General features: G+C 38.8%; 1 protein-coding gene across 4 annotated transcripts in view; it reads left to right on the forward strand.

Annotated features, from left to right (window-relative positions):
* Positions 1–18,836, forward strand: part of PCNX2 (pecanex 2) — a 352,025-nt gene that overhangs the window by 247,840 nt on the left and 85,349 nt on the right. For 3 of the 4 annotated variants that reach the window (XM_055147380.1, XM_055147382.1, XM_055147383.1), the window contains one exon: positions 5,897–6,032. In XM_055147380.1, the coding sequence (XP_055003355.1) occupies positions 5,897–6,032 (136 nt within the window). The remainder of the gene's footprint in view (positions 1–5,896; positions 6,033–18,836) is intronic. The other variant, XM_055147381.1, reaches the window with a different exon arrangement.

Consider the following 18,836-nt stretch of genomic DNA (forward strand, 5'->3'; position numbering starts at 1 on the left):
TTTAGGCGCAGAGGGTCCCTTAAAATTATTCTTGACTGAACCCTCAAATATGTCTTCAGAGACATTCCTTCCCACTAAATCTATGCTTTCTAAATTTGTGCTTTCCAAAAAGCAGTGCAGGTACTTTGCATCAGAATTCCTGAAGGGGATTGTTTAAACAGGTGGATTTCTGAGTCCAGCACATACTTTCATAATAATTACAATTTCAGAGGTTATATCCTAAAATCACCGTCTTCACCAGGTTTCCTGGTGATTTTTATCTCACTGACATATGGACTAAACTTTAAGTTCTGGTATTCCATTATATTAGCTGGTTTTAGGGACCACTCAGAAGTTTCACAAGGGTATCATAGCTGGTATCTAATATCTCCTGTAAGAATAAAAACAGCCTTAGCCTCTATCCACATTTCACAGAGTTAGTGTTAAATCTTAACTACATTTGTGATGGGTGGACTTATCCTTTTAATAAATTGAACCCATTTGAAATGTAGGTTTTATCGGGCCTTTGGTACATAGTCCTATCTTAGAATACTCAAAGGAACTCCATGCATTGTTTCTAAAATTGTCCCTATTACTTCCTTCCTTCTGTTAAAAGGCAGAGCTGTGAACGTGAACACTGAGGCTGTGTCACAAGACTTTTATACAGACTCATTAAAACCATTTGAAAGAAATCTCTTGTACATGAACTTCATGTGCAGGAATGTAATTATACTTGGGAAAATCATTAAGTGACTATATATTTTCTATATTTTAAAATACTTTCCTCCCTACTCATTCTTTAAAAAAATATTTTAAGCTTACCAAGAATTGGCCTCATAATGCATATTGTTTTATATTCCTATTCTTAGATATGTATTGATATTTCTAGAGTGTTTCAAGGTTACTTGGCAGAACAAGCTAAGCGGGAAATTACAAAAGCAATCAAGCCAGTACCACCTTTTTCCTTTAACTGTAATTATTTCTATAATGTGAGTAATTTTAGTTTGTCTAAAAAAGTCTTTAAAAACATATATAGTGAGTCAAATTGTTGAAGTGATTTTATTTTTTATGTGTCTCCATTTTATTTTATTTTTTTTTGTGTCTCCATTTTAAAGCCTTATTACTCAAAGAAAATTATTACTGTGATACAAATTTGTGAGGAGTTTAATAGAAATGTAAGAGTTGAAGTTATGATTCCCAATATAATCCTAACTTTGTTCTCATATAGCATTTCTGTGGCTATTTAAGCCTTGTTAGGTGAGTTCAGTGATACTAATTACTCCTTACAGTTTCGTAGCTGAGTTAAGATCATTTTGGGAGCCATAGCTTTCAATTACCTGACCTTTATGTGTGTTGAGGGTGACACACCAGGGTATCATAGCTGGTATCTAATATCTCCTGTAAGAATAAAAACAGCTTCAGCAACTATCCACATTTCACAGAGTGAGTGTTGAATCTTAACTACATTTGTGATGGGCGAACTCATCCTCTTAAGAAATTGAACACATTTGAAATGTAGGCTTTATTGGGCCTTTGGTACATAGTTCTGTCTTAGAATACTCAAAGGCACTCCATGCATTGTTTCTAAAACTGTCCCTATTACTTTCTTCCTTCTGTTAAAAGGCAAAGCTGTCAACGTGAGCACTGAGGTTGTGTCACAATTTACAGAGCTTTAGAACCCTCCTCTCCATTATCCAAAGACACCTTCTCATCCTTGATCAGTTGCAAAGGTAGATAATTTGCTTTGTGAAGACCAACATACAACTCTTCAGAACACATGAGATAAATAGCTTAGGCAACTGTGTGTTTGTGTGTGTGTGTGTGTGTGTTTGCATCAAGATAAAACTATCAGGTTCCTAAATGCCAGCCCCGTTCTGAACTAATTTTGAAATGTTAATTATTTTACCACTCTATTAAGAAGCTGTGATTCCATCCTGCCATTGAAGAGGGACTAATTTGTTTCATTTTGGAATTGAATTAGTTTTCAGGCCAGTGGGGCACTGTTTAGTAAATTGCTTTTTCCAGTACTGGCATGTTTTCTCCCTTGATAGACTCTGTTAGTTTCTAAGCTTGTAATCTCTAGGGAACGATATATAGGGACCATGCAAAACCATTGTCTTCTAGTAATTAGGCAGATTTAGCCAGGTTATCTGTTAAACGTATATATAATAAAGGCTGTTTTCTTTTTGAGTGGCTTTGAGATTCTTATGTTATTTTTCAACTTTACAGATTGATATTGGTCTTATCATTTTAAATACACAAAAATATACCTTAAACTAGTAAAAGAATCACGAATACCTTTCAGACTAATCTCTTAGCTCTCAATGAAAGATAGAGCTTTGCAGTGTCTTGAGACACTGCCTGAAGTTTCTTAACACCACCTAGTAATCAGCATCTCTAGACTTTTATGATTGCCCGGAAATGACATTTAAATTTATTGCATAATACAATTGATATGTTATATGAAATACATAATAAAATCTTTGAGGTCCTCTAATTATCTGTTAAGTTTCATTTTCTTTCCTCCCATACTGAATTTTGTTTATAGGCTAGCACACCATCTTCACTTAACTTCTTGGATTCTGAGAATTGTTTGTGAGAATGCAATCATATTTGGAGAAACTTTAGAATAAAATCAAGGGCAATGCTATCTCCTCTTATGCTCTGTCTAGACTTGGCTCTGCTTAACTTTGTTCCAATTCTCTGCCCTCTGCACGTAATGCCCTGTAACTGTACAGAATGAACAAAGCAATCCTCCCTTTCTCACAAGAAAGTTCCCCTCTGACCCCCACTCTCTTTTCTAACATTTCTACTTTTACTCAATCGCATCTCCCATTCAGTTTCTTTTCTTTCAATAACAACGGCTTTGATAATTTGGAATCTTAAGTGACCCAAGTCTCTAGGTATTTTTAGATTTCAGAGAGGAAATTAACAAAACAAAACAAAAAATCTGATTTAAGTTCTACCACAGTAGAGATTTTTTTAACCATTCATCCTCTTTATTGTTTTTATAAAGAGGGATCAAAATTAAAAGTAGAAATTACAGGGCAAGAGTTGGTCTAACTATTAGGCACATAAAGGGAAGTAAAAATGGGTCTAGGTATATGCAATATGAATCATTGAATATGGGAAGGACAAAGATGGAAAGGACATGAGCACGTGCTGAAAATGGTAGGGGATACGGTCTGTAATTAAAGGTTTTTTTGATAAACAATTCAACATCAAAATAGGTTAGTAATGAAAGATGCGTCTTCTTATTTTAGAACACATTTAAAACTAAATAACAAAAATATGGCAGTTATACCTAAAGAAAAACTTTGAACTTAAATCTAAGCAACTGTAGAGGTAGTACCTATAGGCAGAACCAGGCTCACCTCTTTTTTATATTCCTTTTTGTATTTACATATATAGGGTTTTTTGACTCCATCATAAAACTAAAGCCATGTCACTGATAATATGTAAAAGATGCTTAGAAGCCTGAGTTCCTTCTCTGTTCTGATGGAAATGAGAAAGGAACGTTGTATCTCTGCCAACTACATCTTTTTTCCTTGATGCTGATAGATTTTGACCAAGGAAGGGCTAAAGAAATAAGACCATTTTTCAGCATTGAGAAAGAGACGTGTACTCATTAAGACAGGAGGATGTCATTTAAGATTTGGATCACAGAAATGCTTACTTCCACTGGAGTGTAGAGGTTTCACTTATGATACAAGCCCAAAGCAAATAATCATAATTTAAATTTATTGGAGAGAATCAGCATTATAACAATATAAGCATACAAGTAAAGTTAGTGTGCAGTTAGAAAGAGGAATAATAGCACCACTTGACAAGTCAGGAGACTGCCGCATGTATGGGTGTGGCTTGCATCCAGAGAATTCCTGGTGGCACTCCTTTCTCAGGGTAAGATGACCACTTCTTAGGAGCATATCTTTGGCATCTTCTGATTATGGGATGACAGATACAGAGTCAGTAACACTTCAAATTGGCTTACTTCAACACCTTAATTAATTAATTAATTTTGCTTTTTGGGTCACACCCGGTGATGCACAGGGGTTGCTCCTGGCTTTGCGCTCAGGAATTACTCCTGGCGGTGCTCAGGGGACCATATGGAATGTTGGGAATTGAACCCGGTTCAGCTGCGTGCGAGGCAAATGCCCTACCGGCTATGCTATTGCTCCAGCCCCCTCAATACCTAAATTTAAACTACATTTTACAGGAATATTATCAGAAACACCTGTTGATTTTGACCTAGACAAGATCTTTTGACACAGCCAGGTTTCCATTTGTCTTTGTCTTTCACAAGTTTATCAGTTTCTTCTTTAGCAGTTTCATCTGCTTTTTCAAAATTGACATATTAATTTCTCAACTATGTCTATTACCTCCACTTTCCATAGTCAGCATCATAACATGATTAAGACATACACCATCTTAATCAATCAAGATCATTACAACGACATTATAAACAAGAAAAAGAAATCAAATAAGACCTCTCTTTCAAATGGACTGTCTCAAGTTCTCACTCCACAAGAGAACTAACAGTGTACATATATGTAAGACCTAGGTGGTGTGAACCCCATTGATGCCATGTCTCATCCTCAATTCTCTCTTGCTCTTCCAATCACAAATGAGCCCTCATCCCTGTAGCACAGTTACATAGAGGTAATTGACATTGGAAAGTTCTCCAGTGATTCCATGGAATGAAGAAGGGATCAGTCTTTTGACACCTTCCCTAGATTTTTAAAAACCAGCTTAGCAAAATTAAAGGTTACAGCCATAATTATTTGAGCAATTACATTTCTGAAGACCTGATTGTGTAAAGAGAGGTACCTAAATAAGTCAGACACTACTCAAGGGTGCTTAAACCATCCCACCAACATGTTTTCAGATTATGAACTAGATATGACTTGAATTGCACTATCCGTTAATGTATTAGAATAGGTATTTTTGTTTAGTGGGGCAAAGCATCTTTGGTAAACAGAATCTAACTTCCTAATTAATGTCGTTTATTTGTTTTTAATTGTAATCATTTATAAATCTACTTAGAATACTAGTAAATTCACCACAGTATGTTTTCCGCAGCTAATGAGAAAAAAGGAAAAAGAAAAAGTTTCCTTCTAACCTTAGACATTAAATCTTTCCTATGAAGCATACTGAGACTGCTGGGATTTTTATGAGAAGCATTTGGTCTTCTTGGTGGTAAATTGAGACCTAGCAGGATACTTCTGAAAGTTTTATATTTCCAAATATGTGTGATGTGCATAGAGAGATAAAAATGTATGCTTTTTTTAGGTAAGAAAACACCACTAATGTTTTTTAAGTCATCTGAATAAATTTAGAGGTCTAATTGGCTCTATTCAAGTATTCATGAACTGGGAAGTCTTCCATCTAGCAATTAGAAAGGCACTGAGTGAAGTTGTACAAAAATGTAGTTTTTTAATCAGAACAAGGATGGGACAAGGTTATTAGCAAAAGGAAAAGAAAAATATTTCAGACAATGCCATTTTTTCTTAGGAATTATTGTGTGAGAAACACTTATATAGGAACTCCAGAATATTTACTTTAAATTTTCACTCTTGTGAAAATTTTGTCAGGTCCTGAGTTAGTTCTCCAGGGCCCACTACATGCCCCTCACCGACCTTACCAGAGTCACTTGATAGGATCCTGCAGCACAAGCCTTGCATCATAAACAAGTATTTCCACTTTTGAGACAAGCAAGAATTCCAGTTGTGTTAAGTATTGAGTCTTGGTCGAATTTGGCATAAGGTGACCTCATTTAGCTTCCTATCTTCCTTCTTTCCTATCCTTCCTCTATTTCTCTCTCTTTCTTTCTCTTCTTTCTTCCTCCTGTGAACTAGTGAAATGTGAAATAATATTTGGGAATACAGCAATGAAAACTTTGTTGGCCTTAACTCAAAAGTCTCAGATTCTGCAATGCTCTTCTTCCAGATGATTGCCACTTCAATCTTTTCTACTCCATTGAGCCCATTTCTGGGGAGCGTCATTTTCATTACATCATATGTCAGGCCTGTGAAGTTCTGGGAGAAAAACTACAAGTAAGGTTTTGCAATTGATACTAACTTGTTTTTGCTAAGATTTGTTCTTAAAGAATTCTCTTGGCCCTTCTCTCTGAGAAGTTTTCTGCTTCTCCCTATTGTGGGGCAGTCTCAGCTCATGGACTCAGCATGGGGGTTTTGGGGTCATGGACAAAGCAAGGATGACCTCAAATATGCAATCAGGTTTCACCAGTTGTTAAGAAAATATTTGACAATATTTGATCTTGTCCCAGAAAAGGCATGCAACTATTGTACTATCTCATCATTTGATGAGATGCCATTCTCCTCAGTGGTACATTTGACCTCTCTGTGGTGTCCCTTCTGTCAGCATTCTAATTGCTCATGTCATGCACAAACGTACATGCATCACAGCTCAACCAAAAATAAACTACAGTTTCTCTGAGCACCATAAGCCAATAGAATATGATTTATGCCCCTTTTCTGAACTACGTGGACTGTTTGGTAGTAAGTTTCCTCAAGCAATGATGAAGTGGGACGGCCATTTTTAAGAGAAGGTGAAAAGAGAGGAGTGATGGTTCACTAAGTACTTTTCAAGAACTCTCAGTGATTTTCAGTGGTGGCATAGTGGAAGGTTTTGAGAAGAGCAAGAGGAGAAGGAAAGCGTGTTGAGCAGGTTTTTCTAATGCCTGGGGCAGAGAACTAGCTCCAGGCAGGTATTTCACCTCATATCCTAATTTACTAACCATATCTGTACTGTTTCATACACTTGAAACACTATCAACAAGTGTATCAACAAGTGAATTGATACACTTTCTATAAAGTGTCTTAATAGGCACTTTATAGACACTTGACACTTGACAATGTTCCCTTTATGTGTCACAGAGGAAGATGTGCTTTGTTTCTCCTGTCAGATAGTCTTGGTAACAGAAAATGAGCATGTTTCTGGAGTGGGCATTAGTTATTAAGGCAGAGCTTGGGTCACCTGCCTGCCTGAGCTCACAGCTCACATCTATTAGCTAAGGAGGGTGACTCAGGCCTCGCTTTGTTCTGTAAAATGGGGATGAAATAAGAAGACCAACTTCACAGACTTGTTACGGGGAGAAAATGAATTGATTTCTCTGCTAACCACCTAGCATAGGGCTGACAAAAAAGCAAGCACCATCTGAGTCAGTGCTTAGAATACTCATCAGACTGCTTTGCAGAGGATTCTCTGTTGCTATATGACCCAAGTAATAGCTAAGTACATCACATCTCAGCAACACAAACTTAGGAGCCAGTAAGCCGAACCAAGTCAGCTCGTGGCAAATCAGTGCTGGGAAAGCATGGAGAGGTCTTGTTCCAGGTAAATTTCCATATGATAAGTGAGGTGGGTATTTTGCAAGTAAACTCATATTGCACACACAAAATAAGAGCCCGGCTTTGCATTTGCTTAAAGAGATCACTTGTATCACTTGTCATCCCGTTGCTCATCGGGATTTGCTCAAACAGGCACCAGTAATGTCTCCATTCATCCCTGTCATGTGCTAGTGTAGCCCAATGGCGTCTGTTCACTCCAGGAACACAAAGAGCCTCAAGCCATTCGTTCAGGGTCTTGACCAAGAAGTCTGACCATCTTGTAGGTGGGTGGTCAGGGGTTCTTTTGATGTCCCGTGGAATCCGGTAGGTAACAGCTCTAGTCCAGCGGTCGTTTCCAAACCACATTACATGTCTGGCCCATCTGATTTTTGGCGCCTTGGCAAATGAGACAGCGTCCCTGATTCTCAATCGTCGATGGAGGTCGGAACTCCAGATTCCTTCTCTCATCAGGTCCTCAATGGATGCTTCCGATGCTACGGTACATGCATTCAAATTTCAGACAGTCATTTTAGTCTTTCATTTTGGCAGCCTAGTTCGGCCCTGAGATTTCAGCAGCCTCTCCTTGCTCATCTTCAACGCTGCTTCCAGGGTCAGAGGAATGACGCACATTTTGTTACTGTTTTTGCTTAAAGAGATATCAAACTTATGTACAGAGACCAAGAAAAAAAGATCACTGTCATCACTTATTTGCCTTTAGATTTTTATCTTTAGGAGAAAACAGTTGGGGGTACATTTCTGGAGCTCTGGATGAGGGGGAAATCACACTTCCGGAAGATACAAATGCTTGTAAGTGGAATGACTTTAACTGAATAGAAATGGAAAGTGCAAGACACTCAAATTTGATTGTCACTAGCATTGAAGATCCCTAGACTTCTTTGGTGTAGTAACTATGTTTTCAGAAAAAAAGAAATTCAGTGCTTCCTGGAACTCATTTTTAATCGGGCAAACAGAAAGCTCCTAATTGTGTTGCAACTGTGTTGCAACTACCCCTCCCTCTACCTTTCTGCATCCTCTCTGGGAAAGGGTGTAGCAGGGTAGCACTGTAGCACTGTTGTCCCGTTGGTCATCAATTTACTCGAGCCGGCACCAGTAATGTCTCCATTGCGAGACTTGTTGTTACTATTTTAGGCATATCAAATTCACCACAGGTAGCTTGCCAGGCTCTGCCATGAGGGTGGGATATTCTCAGTAGCCTGCCGTGCTCTCCGAGAGGGACGGAGGAATCAAACCCGGGTCAGCTGTGTGCAAGGTAAATGCCCTACCTACCTGCTGTGCTATCGCTGTGCTATCGCTAAGGAAAAGGGTGTGCAGTGAAAAATTTCCTTTGTCTTCCATTCTTATGTAAATTGGGAAATCCTTCTAGCACAGGAGAATTTGATGGAAACAAAACAGGTTTGAGCTTTAAAAAAGGGAGGAGGGCGGTTAAGTGTTTCAAATAGAAAGGACACGGAAGAGAGCTTTGTTGTGAGGTTTAATCGCAGAGACGCATGCTAACACCTGTACAGAGTTTTGTTTTATGCTATTTAGCCTCTTGGCTTCCAGAAGTCAGACTCTTTCAGAATCGGAATCATGGGTTACTTGAAAGTATGGTGTTCTAGATCAAAATGTATTTGTCCTTATTCCATTCACACAGAATTGATATCCTTTAAGTCCATTCATTTCCCCAACTTGGCACATTGTTAGATGTGCCTAGTTTGTCCTTGGATGGCAAGGGAAATGGGAAAGAACATTCAGCTTATATTTGGTCTCTCTGAAGAAACCAAGTTGAAGAAAATGTTTAGTCTTAGGAGGAGGGAAATCCTGATACAAAATCCCGTCAAAGTTGCAGTACAACTTAATGTAAAGGCATCAGAATAGAGTCCTGGTGGCGCATCTGCTGAAAAGATCAGCGATGGAATTCAGGAGAGTAAGAGCAGTGGGTACCGTCAAATCAAATGACAGAAACATTCATTTAATCTTTAGAAATGTGTGGGAAGCTCCTTTCATCTATCCTCAATTGTGGATTTTATTTAAAAAAAAAACTACTTACTGACTCCTAGAGTTTTCATGTTAGTGTGTCTGGTTCCCTTACCTTCTTTTCAGTGTAATATAAAGATGTGTCATTGGTTATGTTTAATTTTTTATTGGTTGTCCTTTACTTCAAAAGTTCTATTTAAAGATTCTCTGGAGCTTTAGTGGGCACATTCACCATTCCTAACTGGGACATTCATAGGCACCCTCTTATTTCCCCCTCTCCCCCCAACCCCCCCACCCCCCACCCAACACACACAACACATCCTGTCCTCCTGTCACTTTACAGTTCTCTGGTTTCACTTTCGGGATTTTATAAAGTTGACTTTGATTTTTGTAAGTGTTCATTGAGCCCTGTCTAAAATGAAACCACATTAATACCAAAGAATGGATGAGTAAATCAGCGGCTATCTTGTAACTACGGCAAATCTATTTTTCCCAGCCTGGGTTGTTTTGGAATCTGTAGACTACCTGTTCTCTGTTACTACTCTTCCAAGGGGGTGATGGCAAATGTGTCCTTTGCTATTATAACCAGCTTTCTCCTTAGCTTCCTCTATATAAAGAACCAACTCATGTCTGTCTTTATGGCCAGTGGTATTTTATTTTTTGCCTGAGAAACAAGAAGAAATACCACATAGAACAAGTGTCCAGTAAGGAAATGTGCTGAAGCAAATGCCTTATGTCTTGTTCAGTTTCAAGCCCTATCAGTCACATGAGGCTTCTAAGTACTTGGGACAGAGCTAGTGTGCTTGAGAAAGTGGCATTTTAGTGGTATTTAATTTTAACGAGTTTGAATAACATAGGACTGAAGGATGCAATACTGGACAGCTACAGATAAGAACCTTCCTCGGTCATAATTTAACTTTCTAGTCTCTCATTATACCCAAATATCACCTAGTATTGGTTTCATATTAAAACCCTTACTTTGGCCTATGCTCTTCCCATAAAATGCCCTTCCCTCCCTCCGTTTCCTTTTCACACCTTCAAGAATTATGGTAAGGTGGTAAGGTTCAAAAAGACTTGTACTATGAGTGGTAATATAGAAGTGATCTTTGAAAAATAAATTTTCTCTATAGCTAGCAATTAATTTTACCCAGGAATACTATAGATGGTATTTATCTTCAATTTGGAATTTTTTAGTTTCATCTTTAGGAAGTCCTCAGGGACCATCCATGTAGTTAGTATTTTATAACTATTGAATTAAAAATAAATCCAGAGACATTATGGAAAAGTAAAAGTAAATAAAATCAAACTTTTATTTACCATTTTTCAAAAGTTCACTGTAAAATATGGATTTGATTAATAAGGGTAAAATCTTTCTCCATGAACTTCTTCTGATGTCTCCATTTAATTTATAGGCAAAAATAGCAAATAAACTATACTAATAGTGATTTGTGTTAATAAATTCCCTTGTGTCAGGTTATGTTTAGAATACTTTAGAAAAATATTCTGATGTTATGATTTATTATTATTCTCTTCATATATAAACAATCACTAAATAACCAAACTTCATCATTAACATAGAACAGATGTTTAGGTTAGAAAGTGTTTGATTCATGTCTCTGGTTAGTTCAGTAAATGTCTTAGTCCTCAAGAGTTTATTATCTTCAGTCCTAAATAAAAAGTAGCATTAACAATTTTTTGACACTTTAATATCTTCCATAAAATTCAAAATACCATAGCATAAGGAGACATATTTACCTGAGTCAAATAAAGCTTTCATGATAGGTTCATGTATATTATGTTCTTTATATTTGTGTTAAAGCATTTAATCATTCTGGGCAAGTTAGACTTTGACTAATAAGATCATACATCAACTCTGTGTTCTGTGTCCTTGGTCCCACTTCAGTCAGTAAGAAGATACCAGTGTAACTTAATCCTCAGTCTTCCTGAGGCCATGATGGTAGATAAGAAAATTTAAAATGGTGATTTTGTTAAATCGCAATTGAAATTACAACTCATATGTTTAATAACGTTGACTTTTTTTGAAAAGGTATTCAGACTGTGAGCTTCAAGTAACAAATGTAAAATGGGATTGCTATTTCTATATGCTTCTCAGGATTTGAAAACTCAAAATGAAATATAGCTCACTGTTTTAAAGTGCAGCATATTTTCCACATTACTCCCTCACTCCATTTTGTCTCTTTTTCTATATTATCTCCTATTTTTCACTTTTAAATAAGTAATGTTCATACTTTTTGGTTCTTGCAGTGTTCTTGTCCCGTGTAAGTTGCCAAAAATGACAAAATGCAATCTGTGAAGGACATGTGTAGACCAGGTAGCATCACCCCCACAGCCAACATGGTGTGTGATGGCGCCCTCTGGAACTGTATTTATTTTGATGCTTCAGCCAGTCACAGAGCCTGGTTTCTATTCTTTGAGCATCATGCTGCATTTACAGAAAAGAAAGACCTCTAAGGTGTCTCTCTTTCACTATTTGTAAAACGTGAGACCAAAGCATAGGTGCATGACAGTGCATTTGGTGGCCAAGAACTGCCTCCCCAGGCCATCTAAGGGTGATAGATAAACAAAAGAATGGGGAATGAAGGAATGAGGAATGAGGCATATCCCCCCCCCCCCAAAGAAACGGGAACACAGGCTAGTAATCAGTATCCCTTTATATCATTCTTACTTCTCTCTTACAGCATAGTTATATAGAAAGAGTGAAGGGTGTGGGTACACATAGATGGGTTGATATTATCATAACAACAAATAGATGTAAATCCCCTCCTTCAGGGAAAGTTTTAGGAGATTAACTCAAGGACAAAATCTCATCTGACGGTTCAGCATTCTAGATTGCTAGGAGATTCGCTCAAGGGTGGGATTCCATCTAAGAATATATTGCTTTCTCTTTTACGTCCTCCTTTCCTTAGCTAGTAATCTATTTATTCCTAGTCATTTTGTATTAACACAGTAAGGGATATGCAAGCTTAAAAGTTGGCTCTTCCTGGGGACATCTTGCTATATATCCCAGACAACAGTCCTCAGACCAGGGTAGTCTTTCCTAACCCCAGCAGGATCCTTATTCAGTTATTTTTGGTTCATGAAAAGTTTGTTTCATGACCATGCTTTTAGCTTGTCCCTTTTCAATAAAACGGTAGCTTACTGCTTGTCCTGGGTCCATCCAACTCCCTCACTGGGACTCTTCTTTTGGGGATGTTAGACAGTAAGGGCAACTGAGGCTTAAGTAAAAGTGATGGATGACCAGGAATAAATATTATTTGGAGTCAGTTAACTCACATGTTACAAAAGCATAGCATGAATGGCCTTTCTGTTACTATTCAAAAATAACATTGCTAAAGCATGTAAAGCATGTTAAGGAAGATAAAAACAATATAGGACTACTAGTACCTGATGGAATTGGGTGTGCCTGGGGAGCACTGTGATGGGAGTAACTCAATAAACCTAAGTTTCCTGCACGAGGAGCAGGGACAAACCAATGTTATACAACAGTTTTTTTTTAAAAAAGATAAGACCAAATGTTTCAACTAGTCTCAGTAGGGTTGAGTGAATCTCATAGTATTATATTCAGGCTCCTTCTCAGGTGTGTTAATATAGAAGTGAGGCGAGGACTCTTAGAATCATGAAATCCTCTTTGGTATTATCTTCATAAGGAAGTCACCTCTTCCAGCTCTGGGAGGAGTTGACCTTATACTCCTTATAGCCCTGGTGAGCTGTGTCTAGCATAGGTCTCATACCTGCACCTATCTGAATCTGCTCTTGTTGTCTGAGCTGGTAGCCACCTTTCCTTGTGTATATGACTGCTGATGAAGGAGCCAATATTCTAAACCCTTTAGCAGTTTGAAGGCAATTCTCTCTCCATTTCCCTCTTCTTTAGACTGAACATCCCTAATAATTTGGTGCATGATGGTCTAGATGTTTGAACATTCTAGCTGCCTCATCCAGAATTTGCAAGACTGGCCCAAACCTTTCTCTTCTAAACCAGCTTCAGATTTCATTACAGCAGAGGGGCCTTCCTGTTTCCATTTATGTCTTTTAAAATGAAAAAGCTGTGTGTTATTTTACTATGTAAACCATCATTACCCTTATCATCTTAGAATTAAAAATTCAGAAAAACACATTTTGTCTAGAAACTATTGAATGTAACTCAGCATTTCTATCCACAGTGGTTGTTCAGTTATGTTCTCTCCATATCCCTCACCTGTTCTATGTAAAGATGGAATTGCCTATTATCAAATGGGTCTTCATTCATGAACAGTTAATGGTAACGAGCAGAGCTGGGAATGCGTGACATGATTAAGGAGGTCAAGGGAAAAAGCTCTCAATGTCACTTAACTTTTTTACCTTTATTATGGGAGCGATAGTACAGCTATCACTCAGTGTTTGCCTTGCACGGCGGCCGACCCATGTTCGATTCCTCTGCCCCTCTCGGAAAACCCAGCAAGCTACCAAGAGTATCCTGCCCCCACAGCAGAGCCTGGCAAGCTACCTGTGGCATATTCAATATGCGAAAAACAGTAACAACAAGTCTCACAATGGAGACGTTACTAGTATCGCTCGAGCAAATCGATGAACTGAGGCTTTTATGACAGTGCATAATGGATATTTATAGTCTCCTTTTTTTATTTTTTAATTTTATTGAATCACTGTGAGATAGTTGCAAGATTTCATGTTTGAGTTTCAATCACACAATGATCAAACACCCATCCCTCCACCAGTGCACGTTCCCACCACCAATATCCCCGGTGTACCCCCCCTTTCCCACCTTCCGCCTGCCTCCATGGCAGACAATATTCCCCATGCTCTCTCTCTACTTTTGGGCATTATGGCTTGCAACACAGACACTGAGAGGTCATCATGTTTGGTCCATTATCTACTTTCGGCACACATCTCCCATCCTGACTGATTCCTCCAGCCATCATTTTCTTAGTGATACCTTTTCTATGCCATCTGTCTTCTCCCCTTCACTCATAAAGCAGGCTTCCAGCTATGGGACAATCCTCCTGGCCCTTGCATCTACTGTTCTTGGGTGTCAACTTCATATGATGTTATTCTATACTCCACAAATGAATGCAGTCCTCCTATGTCTGTCCCTCTCTTTCTGACTCATTTCATTTAGCATGATACTTTCCATGTCTATCCATTTCTGGGAATATATCCCAAGGATGCAAACAAGCAAAGTAGAAATGGCATCTGTACCTACATGTTCACTGCAGCACTGATCACAATAGCCAAAATCTGGAAACAACCAAAGTTCCCTAGAACAGATGACTGGTTAAAGAAACTTTGATACATCTACACAATGGAAGACTATGCAGCTGTTAGAATAGATGAAGTCATGAAATTTGCGTATAGTCTCCTTTATAATGGAGATTTTTTGATTGTTTTTTCCCACTGATCTGCTTTAAACAAACTATGGTTTGTAATATCTTTGTGCAAAGCAATTAATTATGTTCTTAAGTACAAAATAGTAAGTATATGGCTGGCAAGTCAGTAGCAAAATATAACACTACAATTAAAATTTGAAGTTACTCAGGAGAGAGATTTACATATTTCATCTAACAGTTAAGCTACCTTATAACTTATTTGACTTCTTTATGTTTACAAAGATCCTGGACCATATTTAACTGCTGTTGACATAAAAGTCAAGCTCTTTTATCAGTTGTCTCAGGGTTATTTGAGGTATAGAATCATACCTATGTCATATCCATTCTCAAAATATATTGCTATTTATGATATAATAAAACTGGCATAGGAGTAAAGCAGCAATAGTAGCAATATTATACTTTTCACCTTTTATTTGGTCATTGTATTTAGGGAGTTTCTGCTTATCTTCTCAGATGTATCCCTTTGAGTCCTTGCCCAACTTTGGAAGCTGAATTTATTTTTCTCATTTCACAGATTACAAAAGAAAACACATAAACGTGAAATAACTGGCACAAAGTCAAAAACTAGGCAGCAGCGGAACTATCTAACTGAGGCCTGGTCATATTTCAATCCCTAAGCATTTTCCATTGTGTACTGAAGCCTCTCAAATGTCATACATGTGCCTGTGTGTACATGTGTACACGCACACACACACACACATGCCACAGAGTGAATGTCAGTGAAAACATGTGTTCATTACTCGAAAGAGAAGCATTGCGAGTCCCATTCAGCCCAAGAATAGCCTTTCTGGAAGAGGAAGGCAGTTTCAAAACGGGAAAATGAGACCCTGGGACTTTCATTTCCTTAGGGAAGCATTCTGTGGCTCCTCCCAGTAGCGGGAGAGCTGGGGGTGGGGAGGGGAGGAGGGGGTTACAGAAGCAAACCTATTCCCAGTCACCTTCAACAACCTTCTCAAAGCATACATTTGTTCCTTCCTCACCTCAGTGTTTAGTCAGAAGAGAACGGATGTGTATCAGAACCAGTGTGGTAGTGTGCATACACTCTTTGTCAGATCACTAGGCTATGCCTTCACACTGTGACAAGTGAACTACACAGGGCTTGGAGCTCAAAAGCTTGAACCTTACTCCCCATCATCACCACTGTCAGACTATAAGAGAGCATGTTAAGGAACCATGTCTGGATAAGCAAGCTATCTGCAAGTTTGTCTTCCTTTCTGTGTCATCCTGTCATGGCTCGGGGATCTTCCATGGGCCATCTCATTCTCCAGATCCTGGTTGTGTGCTGCAGCCAGACCTGATCTCACCGCTCAGACCTGTAGCATGCATAGGGACACACCTTCAAGTGTGGTCTGTTGCCTCCAACCTGACGATGGTTGGAGCCATTTAGACTGGGAAGCTTGTGTTCCAATAATGTGAATGGGGCGATCACTGTCACTGTCATCCTGTTGCTCATAGATTTGCTCGAGCGGGCACCAATAACACTTCATTGTGAAATTTGTTGTTTCTGTTTTTCGCATATCGAATACACTACAGGTAGCTTGCCAGACTCTTCCGTGTGGGCGTAATACTCAGTAGCCTGCCAGGCTCTCCAAGAGGAGTGGAGGAATCAAACACAGGTCGGCCGAGTGCAAGGCAAACGCCCTAACACTGTGCTATCGTTCCAACCCAAGGGGTGATAATGTAGATCTTTTCAGTTCTATACAACTACAAAATTAGAGCAGAAATGAAGGCTCTAGCAGTGAGTAGCCTCTTAACAAACCAAAATAATCTCAGGGCCAGAAAAGAAGTCAAATGAATTCAGATGAACAAAGCGGTAACAATTAAAACAGCATGGTACTGGAACAAAAGCAGAGCCGCAGACCAATGGAACAGATCGGAATATCCCTACACACAACCCCAAATGTATGATCATCTAATCTTTGATAACGGGGCAAGAAATGTGAAGTGGAGCAAGGAAAGTCTCTTCAACAAATGGTGCTGGCATAACTGGACAACGACATGCAAAAGAATGGACTTAGACCTTGACCTGACACCATGCACAAAAATCAGATCAAAATGGATTTAAGACCTCAACATCAGACCACAATCCATAAGGTACCTCGAAGACAAGGTCAGCAAACACTTCACGATATTGAAGCTAAAGGTATCTTCAAAGATGACATGGAACTAAGCAATCAAGTAGAAACAGAGATAAACAAATGGGACTATATTAAACTAAAAAGCTTCTGCACCGCAAAAGGCACAGTGACCAGAATACAAAGGCAATCTACAGAATGGGAAAGGATATTCACCCAATACCCATCTGACAAAGGGTATATAAAGGGTATATAAAGCACTGGTTGAACTATACAAGAAGAAAACATCCAGCCCCATCAGAAAATGGGCCGAAGAAATTAACAGAAACTTTTCCAAGGAAGAGATATGAATGGCCAAAAGGCACATGAAAAAATGCTCTGCATCACTAATCATCAGGGATATGCAAATCAAAACAATCATGAGATACCACCTCACACCACAGAGAATGGCACACATCCAAAAGAACAAAAGCAACCACTGTTGGAGAGAGAGGATGTGGGGAGAAGGGGACCCTTCTACACTGCTGATGGGAATGCCAAATGGTCCAGCACCTTTGGAAAACAATATGGACGCTTCTCAAAAAATTAGAAATTAAGCTTCCATTTGATCCAGCAATACCACTTCCAGGAATATATCCTGGAGAAACAAAAAAGTACAGTCAAAATGACATCTGCACTTATATGTTCATTGTGGCACTGTTTAGAATAGCCAGAATCTGGAAAAAACCTGAGTGCCCGAGAACAGACGACTGGTTAAAGAAACTTTGGTACATCTATACAATGGAATACTATGCAGCTGTTAGAAAGGATGAAGTCATGAACTTTGCATATAAGTGGATCAACATATGTGAAATGAGCCAGAAAGAGAGGAACAGACATAGAAATATTGCACTCTTCTGTGGAATATAGAACAACAGAGTACGAGACTAATACCTAAGAATGGTAGTATATAATACCAGGAGGTTGCCTCCATAGCTTGGAAGCTGGCCTCACACGCTGGGGGAAAGTCATACCAGATAGAGAGGGGAACACCAAGTAATATATGATTGGAGATCCTGCGCAGGAAGGGAGATGCGTGCTGAAAGTAGACTAGAGACTGAACAGGATGACCACTCAATACTCCTATTTCAAACCACAACACCCAAAAGGAAAGAGAGATATCAAATTGGAATGCCCTGCCACAGAGGTGGGGTGGAGTCGGGGGGATGGGACTGGGGGGTGGGAGGGATACTGGATTCATTGGTGGTGGAGAATGGACACTGGTGGAGAGATGGGCTCTTAAACATTGCATGAGGGAAAAACAAGAACAAAAATGTGTGAATCTGTAACTGTACCCTCACTGTGACTCACTAATTAAAAGATAAAAAAAGAAGAAAAAAATGAATTAAGATGAAAATTTCTTTTTCAGAAGGACTTAAAAATTTTCAGATGAAATTTTTCATTTTGAGACATTCTAACTTGAGGTCATCATGTGCCTTTGGTTTCCCAAGTTGTTTAATAAATTCATAGATCTGAAATATGGGTGGAAAAAACATGCATCCACTTCATAAAAACTAAGGGCAAGATTCTGTGAGTCTTATTCCTTACAAATAACTCAGACTTTTTCTGCATGGATCTGCAAATGTGAGCATTCTGAGTAAGGCTTAGAGGTCACTTTCGAATTGCCTGTTTATTAATCAACACAGCCTAGCCAGGTTGGGCCGTATTTGGAAGTCAGAGGGTTCTGGGGCTTAGGGACAATGAGAGTAGGAATATGGATCAAGTCTGACACATTCCAAAATAAATAGAAGTAAAAAGATACTAGTGGGAAACAGTTTTTTTAAATGAAGCTTACATGCCAAAACAGACTGAAGAGTCAAATTAACTCAACAATTTAGCAACAGTAAACCTCAGACAAATGACCAGGGACACATGGGCTAAATCTGTGCCTCAACTGCTCTATGTTTCATTCCACTCCAGTAAAACATAACCTTGCATAAAATGTTTCCCTGGAGTGCACGTCACAGGTAAGCAAGAAACAGACAAGAAGTCCATGAGAATGTGGCACACAGGGC

The sequence above is a fragment of the Sorex araneus genome, chromosome 9 (assembly GCF_027595985.1).
Source record: "Sorex araneus isolate mSorAra2 chromosome 9, mSorAra2.pri, whole genome shotgun sequence".
In the NCBI taxonomy this organism is placed as follows: domain Eukaryota; kingdom Metazoa; phylum Chordata; class Mammalia; order Eulipotyphla; family Soricidae; genus Sorex; species Sorex araneus.